This window comes from Onychostruthus taczanowskii, unplaced genomic scaffold (assembly GCF_017590055.1).
Source record: "Onychostruthus taczanowskii isolate IOZ18803 unplaced genomic scaffold, ASM1759005v1 scaffold17, whole genome shotgun sequence".
Lineage (NCBI taxonomy): Eukaryota > Metazoa > Chordata > Aves > Passeriformes > Passeridae > Onychostruthus > Onychostruthus taczanowskii.
Window position 1 is genome coordinate 899,567 of NW_024498906.1, and position 16,370 is coordinate 915,936.

At 40.7% G+C, this 16,370-nt stretch overlaps 1 protein-coding gene across 2 annotated transcripts in view; it reads right to left on the reverse strand.

The window, feature by feature from the left end:
* Positions 1–16,079, reverse strand: part of SCML2 (Scm polycomb group protein like 2) — a 72,238-nt gene extending 56,159 nt beyond the window's left edge. For both annotated transcript variants that reach the window (XM_041399991.1, XM_041399990.1), the window contains exons 1-2: positions 16,014–16,079; positions 2,637–2,744 (exon numbers count right to left, since the gene is read on the reverse strand). In XM_041399991.1, the coding sequence (XP_041255925.1) occupies positions 2,637–2,658 (22 nt within the window). In that variant the 5' untranslated portion in view covers positions 2,659–2,744; positions 16,014–16,079. The remainder of the gene's footprint in view (positions 1–2,636; positions 2,745–16,013) is intronic.
* Between the last annotated feature and the right edge of the window lie 291 nt (positions 16,080–16,370).

The window sequence follows — 16,370 nt, forward strand, 5'->3', positions numbered from 1 at the left end:
TTTTAACAAATTTAGTTTCCAAAGATCACAGAAAAAAAATTAGACAGAAGACTATTATTCAAATCACTGGGCTGAACAAGATGACTCTCTCTGCACATGATCCTCAGCTTAGTCAAGCTTTGAGGTCAAACCTCAAAAAACGAGGTAAGACATAATATGAAATTATGAAAATTAAAGACATAATATGTACCTGTAAATAATTGTACAGGTACAAAGAGTATTTTCTTTTAATCTCATTGCACATTCAGCTCCTAGCCACATTCAATGGCTAATTCCCTGAAACCCAAAAAATTGACTTAAAAATAGGAACTCTATTTATATACTGGAGACAGAAGGACAAAAGAAGTCCTACAGTCTTGAAGCTCATGGTAACAAAAAAAAATAGGACATCTTAATTCATCATCTATCTTCCCCTGTCCATTTTTAAAGAGAAAAGTTTCAGCTTATTTCTCAATGTAAAACACAGTACGTGTTAGATCATTTGCCAAAACAAGAGTTAAAATGAAATTTTACTTAACCAAATGGACTTAATCAAATGCTACTCAACTCTCTAAGAAAGCAATGAAGAACAGGATAGCTATTTCAAAACAAGTTTTGAAAATAAAGTAATACATATAAGTACATAGCATTTATATATTTGCTATGTATTTATACATATTTTGCCTATACCACGTAGAAGCTAAATACCCTATGAAAGATTTCTTTCTTCTAGGGCAGCATATACTAAAATTTTAAAAGCAACATATTCTATTGTTCACCAACAATTTATTTTCTAGAGTGCACTTCATAAGCTAAAGCTTTAGATACAAGCCAAGATTAGAGTAAGATTATTTAACATAGTACTTTCTGCTTACTGATTCAAAACTCCTTGTGTTTATATTACTCCCACCCTATCTGTAACCACAGAATTTTGCTGATAAGATTACTCAACAGAAGACAGGCAAAAGCAACCACATCTATCACTTAAGAAATTAGAGACAAAGGGAAAAAAAAGGACTAAGCTATCCTGACTGACTTGTGACTACCAAATAAAAAAAATAATCAGAGAAGGCAGTGGTAAAACTCTAGGCAAAGATAATCCTGGTGATCAATGTGTATTTCCTCTTACAAGCTCCCATACTGAACTCCAGTTTCTTGCCTGATAAGCTTTAAAATTTTGCAACTTCTTTCTAGAAGAATTAACCTTTCAGCAAACTAGATGACTGTTTTGTCTAGGTGATGGCAAATATCATGTCTTTTAACAGCAATAGTTTTCATCCCAGAATAGTGTGCTTCATGTAGGGAAGGCATCTATGTGCTGTCTTCTAAGACTTGTTATTTGCTCATTGTCCTCTGTGGGGAAAATGAAGTTCATAGCCATGCTTTCAAGACTTCTGTAGCTATTCCTTAGCCACCTTGATGTCTTCAATTCTTCTGGGTCTTCAAAACATGGCAGGACACCACTCTTCTCAAAGGCACACCTTGTCTTTTCCTGATGTATGTGAAATACCTTTGGGTGACAAAAACTTTTGCTCTTCCCATGTCACACAGTTACTCACTCTCAAATGAAGTTTACTAAAACAAGCCCAAGACTTACCATTGCTCAGGAAGGGGCCTTCTTCTCACTGCCTACTACACAGGGTTGTGAGCACCTTTCACCAAGCCTCAGTGCACACAGATGGGGATATCCAGACAGAGTAAAAATGAAATTTCTCCTTTCCTTTCTTTTTGTGCTTCCCTAGCAGGATTTTTATCTTATCTGCTGGGAGCAGCCAGTCTCTTTGACTATATTTAGACAACAGCCATGCAGAAAACCTACAAGAGAAGGGGTCAGACTTCCTCCATAAACTCCTGGTGCAACAATTAAATGGATGACTCCTGCCATTACAGAAAATCTATTCTAGCAGAAGACAATTATTTACCAAGGGAACACACAAGCACATAAAGCAGCTTGGGTTGAAGGTGGTAAGCTGAAGTAAAGTACAGAGTGCTAGTAGTCTTTTATGGAGGAGGACTACTAATGTGAAAACTTCCAAAGCAGCAACAAAATGGTTTCAGAGAGTGGATCTTTTGCTCTTCATATTTTTTTTGTATCACCAGCCCAAACACTTTTGCTTCTTCCTAAGTCTCACTCTCTATTTTCGTTCTGAACTCACAATAAACATCTGCAGACATGACACAGCAGAAATCACACCTCTGCGGTACACCATGTACTTGTGGATGAATTTCTTTTAAATTGTTCATTTTATCTTCAAAAGACAGTTGCTAATGCCATTCATTGTAATAAAATTTGGTTCTTTGTACTACTTAGTTATTTATCCTGTTAAATTACAGGTGACTCCAGAATAAAGGCCTACATTTTATTTTATAGCACATCTAGACACATTCCTCAATTTCAGAGTGCAGTAATGATTTCAAGGCTGTCACAGGACAGAATTCTTTTCATTAAACTTGTAGAACTCAAGACAGCCAAATTTAGCATATGTATTCTAAAACAATGTGAAGTTTGAACTTACCTGTATTCAGAACATATCACAAACTGTCTTCTTAATCTAACAGAATGGCAAATTGTCATGTTGTATCCCCCCAGCTCCAAAAAGAGAATTTAGCAGGTTCCCCACTTTCTTTCCTCTTGAATTAAAGCTACCAGGCCTTACCTTTCGCTGTTGTTCTCCCCATGGTAACACTTCTGTGATCTCCCCTCTCACAATAAAAAGGCTGAAGTTGAAAGACCAGTTAATTCTTCCTTTCAGCACAACAGTTTCCTGTGGAGCAGTAATACAACAAGTTAAGGGGGGAGGTTGTTGTTGGCATTTGGGTTTTCTTTTTTTGGAAAGGATGATTTTTTTGTATTGGTCTATAATTATCTTGCTGGTTTTAAATTGCAAGTGTTTAACAAACTACTTGTAGGAGAGTAGCATGAAAAAAACAGTTAAATAAAAGCAAAAATACCAAATGTAAACTTTCATTTCCTTGTTTCAGACAGTTCATTCTCTAATGATTTGTATTTTCTGTGGATTTCTAAAACAAAGAAAGATATAAAATGTGCTTTATTCTTTTTTCCCCCAAGAAATATTACTGAAAAATGGAAGACTCTTTATACATAACCTACTCACCCTGCCTCACTTGCACAGAGTTAAACAATCATCAACTTCAATACCTCTGGGCAAAACACATTATCTTGCACAACTACAGTTGAAGAGGGAACAAAACACTAATGTAAAAAATCTGTACAAGGCCCAAGTGCTCACTGATACTCCTGCCCCATGATTTGTAACAGACTTGTAACAGCACACAGGAAAGTGTTAGGGAAATGCTAACTGCAGATAAAAGCAATGAGCCACATTCTTGTAGGGTTTAGAAACTAGAAGGGACAGATTGGTTAAACTAGTGTAAAACAGCAAAAACAAGCTTTCTTTTTTGTGTGTGTTACTGTGATTTTCTACTCCAGCATCTAGTATTTTGAACTTTGTGTTCAAGTTAAACTCATTTTAAGCATCTAGCCTTGAAGCAACAAAGCCAGCAAGTTTATTGTCCTTCTCCATTAACTTTTCAAGTAACAATGGGTAAATACATTCAAATTTGTGAATTATGTTCTTGGATAATTTCCTTTCAAGCAACTTCCATGAGGTTTAAAGCTGACATCACCAAAAACTTGAGTAGTTTTTTTTTTTTTTTAATTTATATATGTGCATACTCTTTCCATGATTAATTTTGTCAAAGGTAACATTTTTAGAAGCTACATCTTTCCACTGTGACATAAAAGAAGTAACAGCTGAAAAGCAGGTTATCTACTTGGAATTTCTTGACTCTTCTACTCACATGCAAAAAAAAAAAAAATTAAAATGCACATATATATCACATACAAAAAGAAAAGTATCATACAGCTGAGTATTTTCCTGAAACTGTGATCCCATACTGAAACTTCAAGAAAACTTCAAAGCACTATGATGATGGACTGGATGATGAAAACTTTATACAGTGCAAGACCATGGCTAAAGCTAATTAAAAGGTTTTTTAAATGTCAGTGATTGATGAATTTATTTCATGTGTGTGTTGTCTGTGAACATGCTGGACAGTTATTACAAAAACTCAAGACGGAGACTTGAAAGGAGTTATAAATAAAACTGAATACTACCATAAAATAAGCAGGTTTTGCTACACAATAGCATTCATAGTATAAGTGATCATCAAGATTAAGAATAGAAATCCTTTTAAGCCATCAAATAAATTTGAAATACTTTATACTTTCACAGACTCCCCCAAAAATTCAAAGCTTTTCCACTGCAAGTAATAAATCATGGAAGGTGATGCAGAGTCAAAGTAACTGTTTTTACAGATTACTTTAGAACAGCGAATGGTTTTTATCTTTTTGTTCCAAGTACCAGATTGCACTTGGTGCAGTAATAAAGATTCCAACCCTGCAGTGATAGTCATCAAGTTTAGCACAACCGGAGCGTCTGTGAGAACATAAAAAGGATTCCAGCTTTTCATTAGCTTGTGTTGTACCAGATAGGCTGTTTTACAGCATGCCCACCAGCCTGTTAAAAATATAAGACAACTGAAAGTTCTGAAAGAGCTGTTTGAAATGAGGGAAATCCAACTGCAGGAGCACAATATATTACTGTTTCGAAGAGGTGCTACTTAGAACTCAGTTACACCTAAGTATTCAATTTAAAGCTGCTATTAAATTAACTCATCGATTGTACTGTTTGTCACAGCAAACTTAAAACCAGTTACTCAAAGACAGGGCAGGGTCAACCTGAAACAAAGTGCAACTTCTGCAGGGGCAGATCTAGGAACTATTTTCCATCACTACACATACTTAAGTGGCAAACCCTAAGCAAGGCAGTTGTGTCCTTTGCCAGCCAAGACAGAGTCCCTTATGTCGCACTCACCATCCCCAGTCTGGCTCAACCCACAGCGCACCCAACACAGAAAAGAAGAAAACCACCAGCAAACACAGGGAAAACACCTCCTGGCACATTCTGGTAAAATTACATAGCAAGGACAAATCTCAAGTCATTCTTGTACGTGTGTCTTGGCAAGCAGGTTGACTGAGAAAGATGGGGTTAAGGAATTAATCAAGCAGCTTCTAGAAATTAAGGGAAAGATTAAACAAAACAAGGTCAGGAATATATGAGCAAACAAAGAAATGCAATGGCAAGGCTGAAGGGCAATGGCATTAGAGTACACAAAACAGCAGAATGAAAACCAAAGTTACAAAGACTGAGATAAACACAGAGGTTTTCAGTCACAGACAGAAAATCACCAAAGCATTTAAGAGACTGTCAGTACAGAATCCAGTAAGAAACCATTTGCTGCAAATTAAGGAAAATGCAAGGGGGAAAAAGCCCCACAAACCTAGGATAATATTGGATTAATCATCAAAATGTCTTCAATCCAAAGAGCACTCAAAGGATATCTACACTCCTGAAGTGTATTATTTGCATCACTTATGTCTCAAATCATTCTGTAAACTGAGTTTTAGTCTTTCTCTGATTTCCACCCCTTACATGAATTCCTTTTTAAAAAATCTGATGGAAAGCATTTATCTGCCTTTTATGCCTTACTGAAGTTTTTATTGTTAATCCCCAAATCACTTCTACTAGCCACCACCCACTGTGCAAGCCCTTAGTCAGAAAGCATTATATTAGAAGACAAGGCTAAGTCTTTACCTTCTCTGCATTGCTAGTACATAATACTAGGTGTCAAAAAACAGGATGGAAAACATTTTTCCTGCCTAACTGCCTAAGTTTTCTCTTTCTATTTTGAAAGAATTATTCAAAGGGCATGCATTGCTGCATTTCCAAGAAGGCAGCATTCTACAGAAACTGTCAAAATCGCTCCTTCTTTTGCCTGCCGTACATCTCCATTATCCTCACTGTTAGCCAGGCATTCAAGTAAGCCAAATGTCCTAAAAAAAAATATGCATGCATATCTTGGGCTTCCCAGTGCAAGTTTATCTTGACAGCATGCCTGCTCATAAAAACACACAACAGAACTATGGAGATAAACATAACATTTAAAAGAAGCTTAAGCAAAGAGGAGATCATGGGTTCAGTCCCCACAAAAAAGATTCAGGTTTTTCTCTCAATGACTCTGCATCTAAGGCACGACAAGAGCCAGCGATTTTAGAGCCCATTAGCTTTTTTGACCTACCAGTAGTACAAATGCAGTAACTCAGACCTCACCATTGGCATCTTCATGGGTGGGACAGTTGTCAATGGGCAATCTCTGCTGGATAAGGACTGAGACTATTCTTTTACACAGATTCACTGCACTGAGGAGGAATCTAACAGAACAGCCACTTGGAAGCATCAATGAAGTTCTCAGTTTTAGCTTGAAATAAAGGCAAAATTTTTCAGGCTTAACGTGAACAAGGAGTTGTATTTGCCCCTTTCTTTCTTCTACAAATGTTTCAAGATTAAAATCCCATATGCAAGGGTGAAAAAGAATTACACATAGTTTAAACAGCAAAACCAGTTATAGACAGAAAATAGGAACAGTGTAAACTAAGAAATACTTCCCCCTGCCAATGCTGTTCTTTGTACGAGTCTTACATTTGCTTTCCCCAGCAGCATTCATGCACTATTACATTTAGAAACACATGAGACATCAGCTACAACTGCTGGCCACGCTCCCTGCTCCTCTCCTCCCTGCTGTTTGCCACTGCCAGTGCTGCAGAGCCCTTCAAGGAAAGGCCCTGTGCAGCCTCCTCCATGGACACACAGTCCAGCAGCCGCTGCTCCCACTCCAGACTCCACATGGGGAACGTGCACCTACAGGCACCAGGCACTTCCCAAACCAGTGTGACCTAACTGCATTACTTCAAAGCCATCCTTCATGAATCTGCAACACCTTTTCCTTAAACTGAATCACCCATCTACTCATCTGCTGTCTCTTAAATAAAACCCTACTTCCTACCATTTTTAAAAGTCTTTGAGGGGCTGAAAAGAGGTAAACAAGGAGAGTAAAACTTAAAAATAATATACAGTATTAAATAAAATTTGCAATACTTAAAAATAATTTCCAGCAAACTACATACAGACTCATCCAGTATACTTGAAGACACAACAACATACTTCCTTATTTCCATAATAGAGATAGTCAGTTTACCTCTCAGTGCATACTGTAGCATCATTATGGAAAAGTAAGGTCTCAAAGGCTAAAGGAAGAAAAAATTACATTAATGTATCAGAACTTTAGAAAATGTAACAAAAACCTCCTATTTATAAACTCAGTATTATTTAGCAATACGCATATATGACTTTGAACCAAACATTAAAAATCAGGTCTTCTGTCTTCATTTATGCACACAAATACATAATCTGTCGGTGTTCTGACAAGAAATTTGATCTGAGATGGAATCCCTTTTAGTTCACATTCTTTGTATTAAAAAAAAACAACCAAAAAAGTTAAATTCTTTCAAGGAAAGGAAATTAAACTTCTACATTTTCATAGAGCTCAACTTTCAATAAATTGATATATCTGAAACCTCCTCTAGTCACTAAAAGCAAAGCTAGACAGATAGACTTTAATCAAATTCACAGGCTTTCAAAGCAGCAAATATTAACTAGCCATATATATCATTACAACAACTAAACTTGAGTTGTTAAAGAGAGCGGGTACTTAGTGCTTTACAAATATATTTTTGTAAAGTCATTTTCTTTAACATCAAGCAGAAATTTTTTGCACTTGCAAAACTGCTCGGTAAGTCACCAGTGGTGTACTGCTCACTATTTATGAAGTGATTAACATAAACAAACTTTTAAGCTGTCAGCAGTAAAATATTGCCTGTAAATGTTCTGCTCTCTCTCCAGGTAAGTTTACGACCTGCTTTAGAATATGAGCAACTGTAATTACAGTAAGTCATACATTTCAAGAATGCAAAACTCTCTCTAAACTCTCAAACCCTATTAAGTGTGTTATTCAGTACAGTAAGGCATTGCATATTAAAAAAAAAAAAGAAACACTAACAGAGTTTAGACCAAAGATTAGTCCCAAAAAAATCCTGAAGCAAGAAATAGTACTTATACGTGAGAACATCAGAGAAGTAAGGTCTCAAAATTAAACAGCATATCTTGTATTAATGCACAACAGAAACAATTAATGTCATGCAGATTTAACATTTACTAAATTGACTGTAATTTTTAAAATTGGAGTTTAAAGCTGCTCTATGGCTACCAACAAAAAATGAAAAAGCTTTCCTCCTCCTTCCCTCCCTCCCCATCCTGCTTTAAAAGTCAGAAGATATGGGGTTGTAAAAACCTGAAAAAGGAAATGGTATGTGTGAAGTCAGCAGTTCAGCAAACCGGCTGGCCATTAACAGCTCTAGATATTCTTAAAATGCCAATCTTCCCACATGAAAGGGTATTTTAATGTTATATTAAAATAAATTTTAAAATAATTTATTAAAATAAGTTTAAAAACACAGCTTACATTTCTATCTTGAACAAAACTGCCAGTTTTAGTAGTTTACTAGTACATATTTACAGTAGCACAAGATTTTGACAATTTGTTTAAACATTTTGGTGAATTCAGCACACTGAAACCTCTGTGCTGTTTTCTACTTCCCCTTCAAGACTGGAGTACTCTTCCTGAAAACATTCATCATCATTATTCAACCTGGCTTTGTCCAAATACCTAACTCAATTTTTTTCATAAAGCAAACTATTGTGAAATAGTTTGAAAAAAATTGTGAAAAAAACCCCCCTTTGCGATTAGCACTAAGAGCTACATACCTGCATGGAATTGTCTCTACACTCAGATACATCTCCTCTGTCTTCAGCTCAGCTTCCCTTGACACAGAAGAGAGGTCCCAAACTATTCATTCTGCAAGGCACTGAGCTTACTTTTAGCACCATGCAAATACAGCAAGCAAATGAGAAAAGAAATTGTTGTCACAAACACAGCAAGTGCTAAAGAACCCTATACAGCTTTTCTGCACTTGTCTGCAGCAGCACCAGCAGCAGTCAGAGTGTGTAACACATAAGGGAACAAGGGGGGAAAAGACAAACAAAGGCACAATGGCAGAAAGGAAATTTTTCACCCTCTTAGGCAACCTTGGCTTCCTCCCTTCTACATTGCCTTCACACTGGAAAAGGACTGTAAAAGCTTGGTTCAGATATGATCCAACAGAACTCTATCCACACAGGGCACAGTCAGCAAATTCATCCCCGAAGTCCAGATTTTTTATTCACAACGGAGTATCCAGAGAAACACACCTACTTTTAGTCTGATGAAGAAATATACAGAAGTCAAATAGCATGCACAATTTTTTTTCACTGAAGGCATGGAGAACAGCCTTGGGACATTTCTGCACACAATCCAACCACTGTCAGCACCCCAGATGAACCTTCAGAACAACATGTTTGTCTCCCCTCGCCTCTACTCAACACCAGCAGCAACATACTTCTGCTACCATTCTCTTCCAGTGCACAAAATACCTGTTTTTCTCTCCCACTTGATAATCCAAACAACATAATGCTAACTGGGACTCCCTGCCACTATATATTACCAAAGACACAATTTGCCTCAACTCATTTTTCTGCTGCGGCAACACTCCATGGTGTAGCCTGGCTTATATAATGGAATAACTACACAGATCCCACGTACTGGTGTCCGGTCAGGGAACAAAACCAAACCAACCAGAACTAAACAGCCCTTAAGCAATTTCCTGATAACTCCGCAGCTGAGACAATGTTTCTGAAAAAAAAGAAGCCCCAGAGAGCTGCTTGCAGTTTCCAGGCATGCACACTGGACTCACCTGTTGCTGGCGCTGATAGCTGTGCTATTTCCCCAACTCAAGAAGTCCCCTTACACAAGGGAACTTCGTGCAAATGTCACCAAAAATATTTGTCCATCTATTGGACAAACATTATAATTGAATCACAGAATACTGTGAGTTGGAATCACAAGGATCATCAAGGTCCAACTCCTGTCCCTGGACAGGACAACCCCAAGAATCACACCAAATGCCATTCCAAAGGCCCATTCAGTGCTGCTAGACATTTCTGCAGCTAACAAAGCACTAACAGGTCATAAAAGACATAACAACTCCTAAATGCTCAAAGAACTAGACAGCTGCAACTACTCGCTGTGCTATTTGCTTCACTCTTCAAAAACAGAAGATGACTAAAGACTCAAAGCATCATGAAAATTTGCAGCAAATCTGTATCTCTCTTCCCACTTTCTATGACAACTTCCCAATTGTATTAAAAAAAACAACACAGAGGTGAAGTAAGAAATAACAGGGCAATCTCCTCTTCCACCTCTTCCTCAGCATGACAGCACATCTGCGACTGGTTGTATGTGGCTCAGGCCCAGGACAGTGGCAGAGTATCTCCCTTTCTGCTATTTCTGGAGACACCCTTTCTGAAGGCAAGCCCCACTCTTTCCTCCACTCAGTGCTTACACCACTGAGCACTAGAAATAGTCAAACTAGGTAGTGTTTTCTACAACAAGCTGAAAAATAATTACAAACCATATTCAGAGTTTTCCATCTAACCATAACACTGTTTATTTTGGGATTAAAACCAATTCATATCAAAAAACCACTGTCTGCCTCATTACAGCCCTCCAGTGCAGGGTACACATACAAGAGATTTGGTAGAGGAAGTGCCATCAAACGTGCAGCAGCTCTTTTAATCTCTGAGCCCCTGACAGAAGTTAGTGACAATAAAGAGTTCCACCACATTTAGCAGCTCTGATACCCTTTCACATTCCTCCATGCACAAGACTCAGTTTTACAAACTGCCCTTTTTAAGTGGGCTTTTAAAAGTGCCCCACGAACTGCACTCCTTCCACTGAACCTGCCTGCATTAATCCCTGATAGATTCCACACAGTACATAAATAATGGTACATGTTTCATTTTAGGTATGCACCTCATTAAAATGGTGCTACTCTCTTACAGGTTTTATAAACTTCAGCTGCTCCCTGCACTAATGTATGGTAGAGGATGAAAGGCTCAACCTCGGCTTCGCCCTACACTAAAAGGAGTCTCCTATTACCTTGAGAAGACAACTGACTGAGATTTCCATCAAGGAAGTTCATCCCTTTTATGAAAATTGATGGAAAGGAAAATGACGGAATTCCCTTGGTATCTTAAATAGAATTTGACCTGATTTGTGAAGCTGAAGGCCGAGAATAAAATTATCTGAACACCACATCTACCTTTAATACAATGTTTTACTTGGGTTTAGATGACAACATACAAATATTAAGAATATAAACCACTTATGGGTTAAAAAAACCCAAAACAGTAATCAGTCCAAAACACTGCTCATGCTTAAACTGGATACAGCATTATTCTTACAAAGCCAAAAAAGAAAATGTACTTTAGGATTAGTGTGGACATAGGATATCTAGACAGTATCCTACCTGTGAAGCAAACAGACGACTATCATCCTGCTAAAACACATGAAAGAGCACTAAAATTCTGCTAAAGGTGTAGTGTTTCAGAAACACTTTGATATTAGGCTCTGCAAGTAATTCAGAAGAGCAGAAAGAGAGCACCACATAAGAACCACAATAAGCATCAATTTTGCACCAGCTTGGATCCAAACTGATCAACCACTACCCAGAAAGCAGGTGCCTTAGTACGAACCAGTCTTGAAACAAGACTGCTGAAACAAAGAGACATGGAATTTAACATCTCAAAGAAGAAATCCGTACTTCATTTAGATGCAAGATAAGAGAATAATGAATTTTTGGTCCTATCCAAAAGGCATAGAAACTAAAGCTGTTATTTTATCTGACAGGGATCTTGGGCTCAACTCTCTAGCTGTTAAGGGCACGTACACAGCACATCCCTGCAGACACACAGTGCTAAGGGTGTAACACATTATGTACCCGCTACTACAAATGGTTTAGTTGTGTGCACTTATGCCAAATGTCCATTGTATATAAAAGAAACAATCAGAGCAAGCCCAAATAAATAGAAGTTATAACTTTGGTAACAGAGACAGCTGCTGCTTTCTGAATGGTTATAAGGCAGCTCCTGACTTTCCTCCAGACCTACACCATTGTTGACCGAGCAGAAAGACTAACAAGGATGAGATAAAAGTACCTCTGACAGTCATCAGCACCATTTATGCACCAGCTACTCTTTGTGTATAGATCTGCCACAGATAAAAGGGGAGCCCGCTCACTGTTGGCTCAGGTACCTGAAGCCACCCTTCCCATCCCAAAAGATAGTAATCTACTTGAAGAGATCACAGATACAGAACACAGAGTTTTCAGTAATGCGCTGAGTTTACACAAACACACCAGGACTGAGCAGGTGAGTCACCAAATCACCTCCTGCTGCTCCCAGGAGCGAGGCAGCATTGCTGCTCCGCGGCCAGCACTGCAGCAGCAGCTGGGTGCACACCCTCAGCCCTCACTGCCCACTCACATCAAGTCAGCCAGCAGGTGCATGAAGGTACAAAAATAGTACTTGCACAGAAGCATACTCTCAAAAAGCCCTGCAGTTCACTGAAGTACTTAACTGCCTCACTTTTCAGCAACTTTACCTCAAACAAATTAATTGCCTCTGCACTTAGACATCGTAAGGAAAGCTGCTCACACACACATTATCAGTCATCACTACAATGCAAAAATGAACTTAACTGCATATAACTAATATTCAAGCTTCCTAACACTTAATTATAGAGCAGCTGCACCTTACAAGAAATCTCCAAAGATGTACAAATTTTCTAGGAAAAGCACCCTCATATACCAAAAGCACAAATCACAGTAAAAAAGAATTATTCGTCAAATTGTATTAAAATGTTAACAAATATTCTGGAACTTTAAATTTAACATTTCCATTGCTTCTTATTTACCCACTGCTCTATTACACTTTGACAATTTTATATGGGCTTTTCTGGCTCTTCCCACATGCTAGAAAAATCTCATTCTGAGCAATTTATGTTGCATGTGTTACACTTTCAAGAATACAAACGGTACAGTCCTTTACATTAAAGATTTTAATCTCTGAAAAAAGCAATCACCACTAAGGCTGGGTGCCTAAGGCTATTTCTTTCAAATGGGAATGAACAGAACTTTAAATGCCCTGCAGATGTGGAGCTCACAAAATTGGTTAACAACCTCCCTTGTCCAGGCTCCTTGAAGCAGTGTCCTGGTCCCTACCTGTAATTTGTTCTATATTTATGCTTAAAAAATATTACAACAGACTGTCAAACGATATTTCTAAAGATTTCCTTAAAACATGAAAAGAATAACTATGTATTTCACTCATCCTTGTTTGAGGCAGATGTACCCAGACAAGTAAGAAAGCCAGCTGCAGGGTCCTGAACAGTTAATGACAAATGTCATTTCCTGTTAGTGACACTTTTTAGTGGCAGTGGATAATTGCTGAAGACTTCATTTGTCCCTGTACATTCACTCAGCAAAGGGAGTAAACAGGACTCACTCACAGCTCACGACCCCACTGGAATATCAAGAAAACAAAAACAGACACCTATGTGCAATAGGCACAAGCAGCTATCTATGTTTGCTTAGAGTTTCACATTCTCTCAAGTAAAGCTGCATTTTAGCACAAATTTTAGACAGATAATACAATCAATACTTTCTCAGTATTACAAATTTCACACTAGCAAACTGCCTCTTTTGAACTCAAGCAGCTACTCCAGAAAACAATGCCTCTGCCTTAAGAGCACACTATCTGATCACAGCAAGGGCAGTCACAGCAAAGGGGGAAAAAACATCTGTACATTCAATGTAGGAACACACAAAGTCAAAAGAAAAATATTTTAAAGTACTGGCATTGCTTGTTTTCTAAAATTCCTACATCAAGGCTTATATATGTCTGAATGTTAAGGACAATCTAGTTATGTTATGTTCTCACATCTACATGGACTCTAATTGTTGTGAAAGTAGTTTATACTTTTACTGTAGTACATCATGAAAAGCCAACATTCGTTTTTGCTGAATCTGAACATTACTACAAAAATATAAAATACCAAGCAACCTGAAAGATATCACACAAATACTGCTACCTATTTACATCAAACAGAAAAATAGAGCATCAACTCCATCAACTGAGTTTCAAACAAAATTAGTAAACTCTATTTTCATATTCAAGACCAGACCATGTTAAAGTTAAAAGCCATATGAATACTTCCCGGTCTCAACCTCAGTTTCACCATACACTGTTTCCTGCAGCTTCCCACTTGCATTACTGTGCAACTCCCCATAAATAAAATACTAACAGAAGGGTCTCAAACGCACTTCTTCTTTACGTCATATCAAGTAATATCACCCTTAAGTAGTACTCACATTTTATGGTACCTTAAGGGAGAAAATCAGCCCCCCTGCCCCCCAAAGCACAGCCTGGCTGCACACAGAGTGTCTGTGGACACACTGTAAGTGCAACCGCTCACGCGGGCTGTGGGCTGCTGTGGCCTGAGCAGCACTCGATGGTGGCCCGTGCAGAGCCGGCACAGCACAATGCATTCGCTCCCCCATTTACTCTGCAACGTTAACGTGACAGCCCAAAACCCAAGGGTAACACAGAGAACACCTCCCTGCACTACTGCTCCATCTGCACCAGGGCTGCGGTTGTTACAGACCCTGCATGACTGCCTCACCAACTGCTCTGCTCTGCCGCTTCCAAAGGGTAACGGGGCAGGAATGATCTTAAAATCCAAAGGTTTAAGACTGTTACTTCATATTACAAAAAATTCATAACCAGTCAAACTTGGAGATCTGTTTACAAGTCAGACACAGCATGCTCTGAAAACCTACTGTCATATCTACAGAGTCTACGTTTTTAAGTTTAAATCACCTTGTCTACATTAGTTAGGATATGCATGAGTCACAAGCAAAGTTTACATTAGCAGAACCCAATAACATATCAGTATTTCCCGTTTTCATTAAACCTTTTAGGTCTTAGAATTATTTTTTGCTATCTCTTATAATCTAACTCATCAGAGAGAAACAGCAAATTACTATAGGGAAAGACTTCAACTTTAAATTGTATTAACACTTAAAGCATGCCTTCACTCCTAAAGAATAATTAAGCACAAAATTTAACTTGAATATTGATACACTACAGCACTACAACGTGTCTGTAGGTTAGCCTAGCAGCTAACGACAACAATGACACGCAACACGGCAAAGAACTTTCCATACTTAAACTACTTTCTTTGGATCATCCAACCCGTGCAAGATACCCCCTTTAATTCAACAATCAATATATGCCACATACGCAGTTTACTGTAAAGAAAACGGGAACAGTGCCGCAGTGCATCGCAACCCGACAAGTGGCCCACAACAGGCCACGTCTGGCACCGCGCTGTCCTCAAGCGGCACCCCCAGCCCCCTTACCCAACACAAGCGAGCGCTCGGAATTAAATGATTCTTAACAGGCATGCGGCTTTCCTGGTCGACGCCCGTTTCCCAGTACCTCGCCAGCCTCGGCGGTCGGCGGGCAGGGACGATCAGGCGCAGCCCCGGCGGGACGACGGGGAGCCAGCACCGCCGCCGCGGGGGAGGCAGCGGGGCCGCCCCGGCGAGGGGAGGCGTGTCCTGCTCGCGCTCCTGTCAAACGCCGCCGGCCCCGCCGCTCGGCCCGGAGGCACCGGCGGCTCAGGGACCTCCCGTGCCGCCCTTGCCCACCGGAGCTCCTGCTATCCGGGAGTCGCGGCCACCCCAGGACAGAGAGAGGCACGCTGTTAGCGCCGGCAGACAGAGCCGCCCCGCTCTCCTCTCACCCTCGCAGCTGCGCTCGGACTTGGCCACCCGCGGGTCCCCGCGGGACCCGCTGCACTGTTGTTCAGCCCGCAGAGGAAGGGAGCGGCGCTGGAGCATGGGGCAACCCCGCCAGACCCGGTGCCGCCTCCAGCGCAATGGTGTTGCCGAGGAGGGGAACCCAGGACCGGGGCGCCCGGCGGCCACGGCGGGCGGAGGCTGCGATGCGAGCCGTAGCAGGGGGCGCGACGTCCGCCTCGCCTCCCTTTCTCTCTCCGCTCCTCCCTCCCCCTGCCCGCCACCGCGGGGAGCGGGAAACGCCGCCGCCGCCACTCACCGGGCGGGCGGGACGCGGGTCCGCGGCGTCCTGTCAAGCAGCTCCTGCCGCCGCCCGCCTCACGCCGCCGCCATGTTCCGGGGGCACCGCGCATGCCCGGCAGCGGCACCGGGGGCGCGGGGCCTCTCCCCCTGCCGTCCCCCTTCCGCCCGCCGCGGCGGGGGCGGCACCGCTCGGGGCTGCGCTGCCCCCGGGCATCCCCCGGCATCCCCTCAGGGCCGGAATCCCCGCCATCCCCGCGCCCCGCCTGCATCCCCTCATGGCCGCCATCCCCGCAACCCCCCGCCATCCCCGCGCCTCGCCGGCATCCCCGCACGCCCGGCACCCCCGCGCCGTCGGTGTCCCCGCGCTGTACCC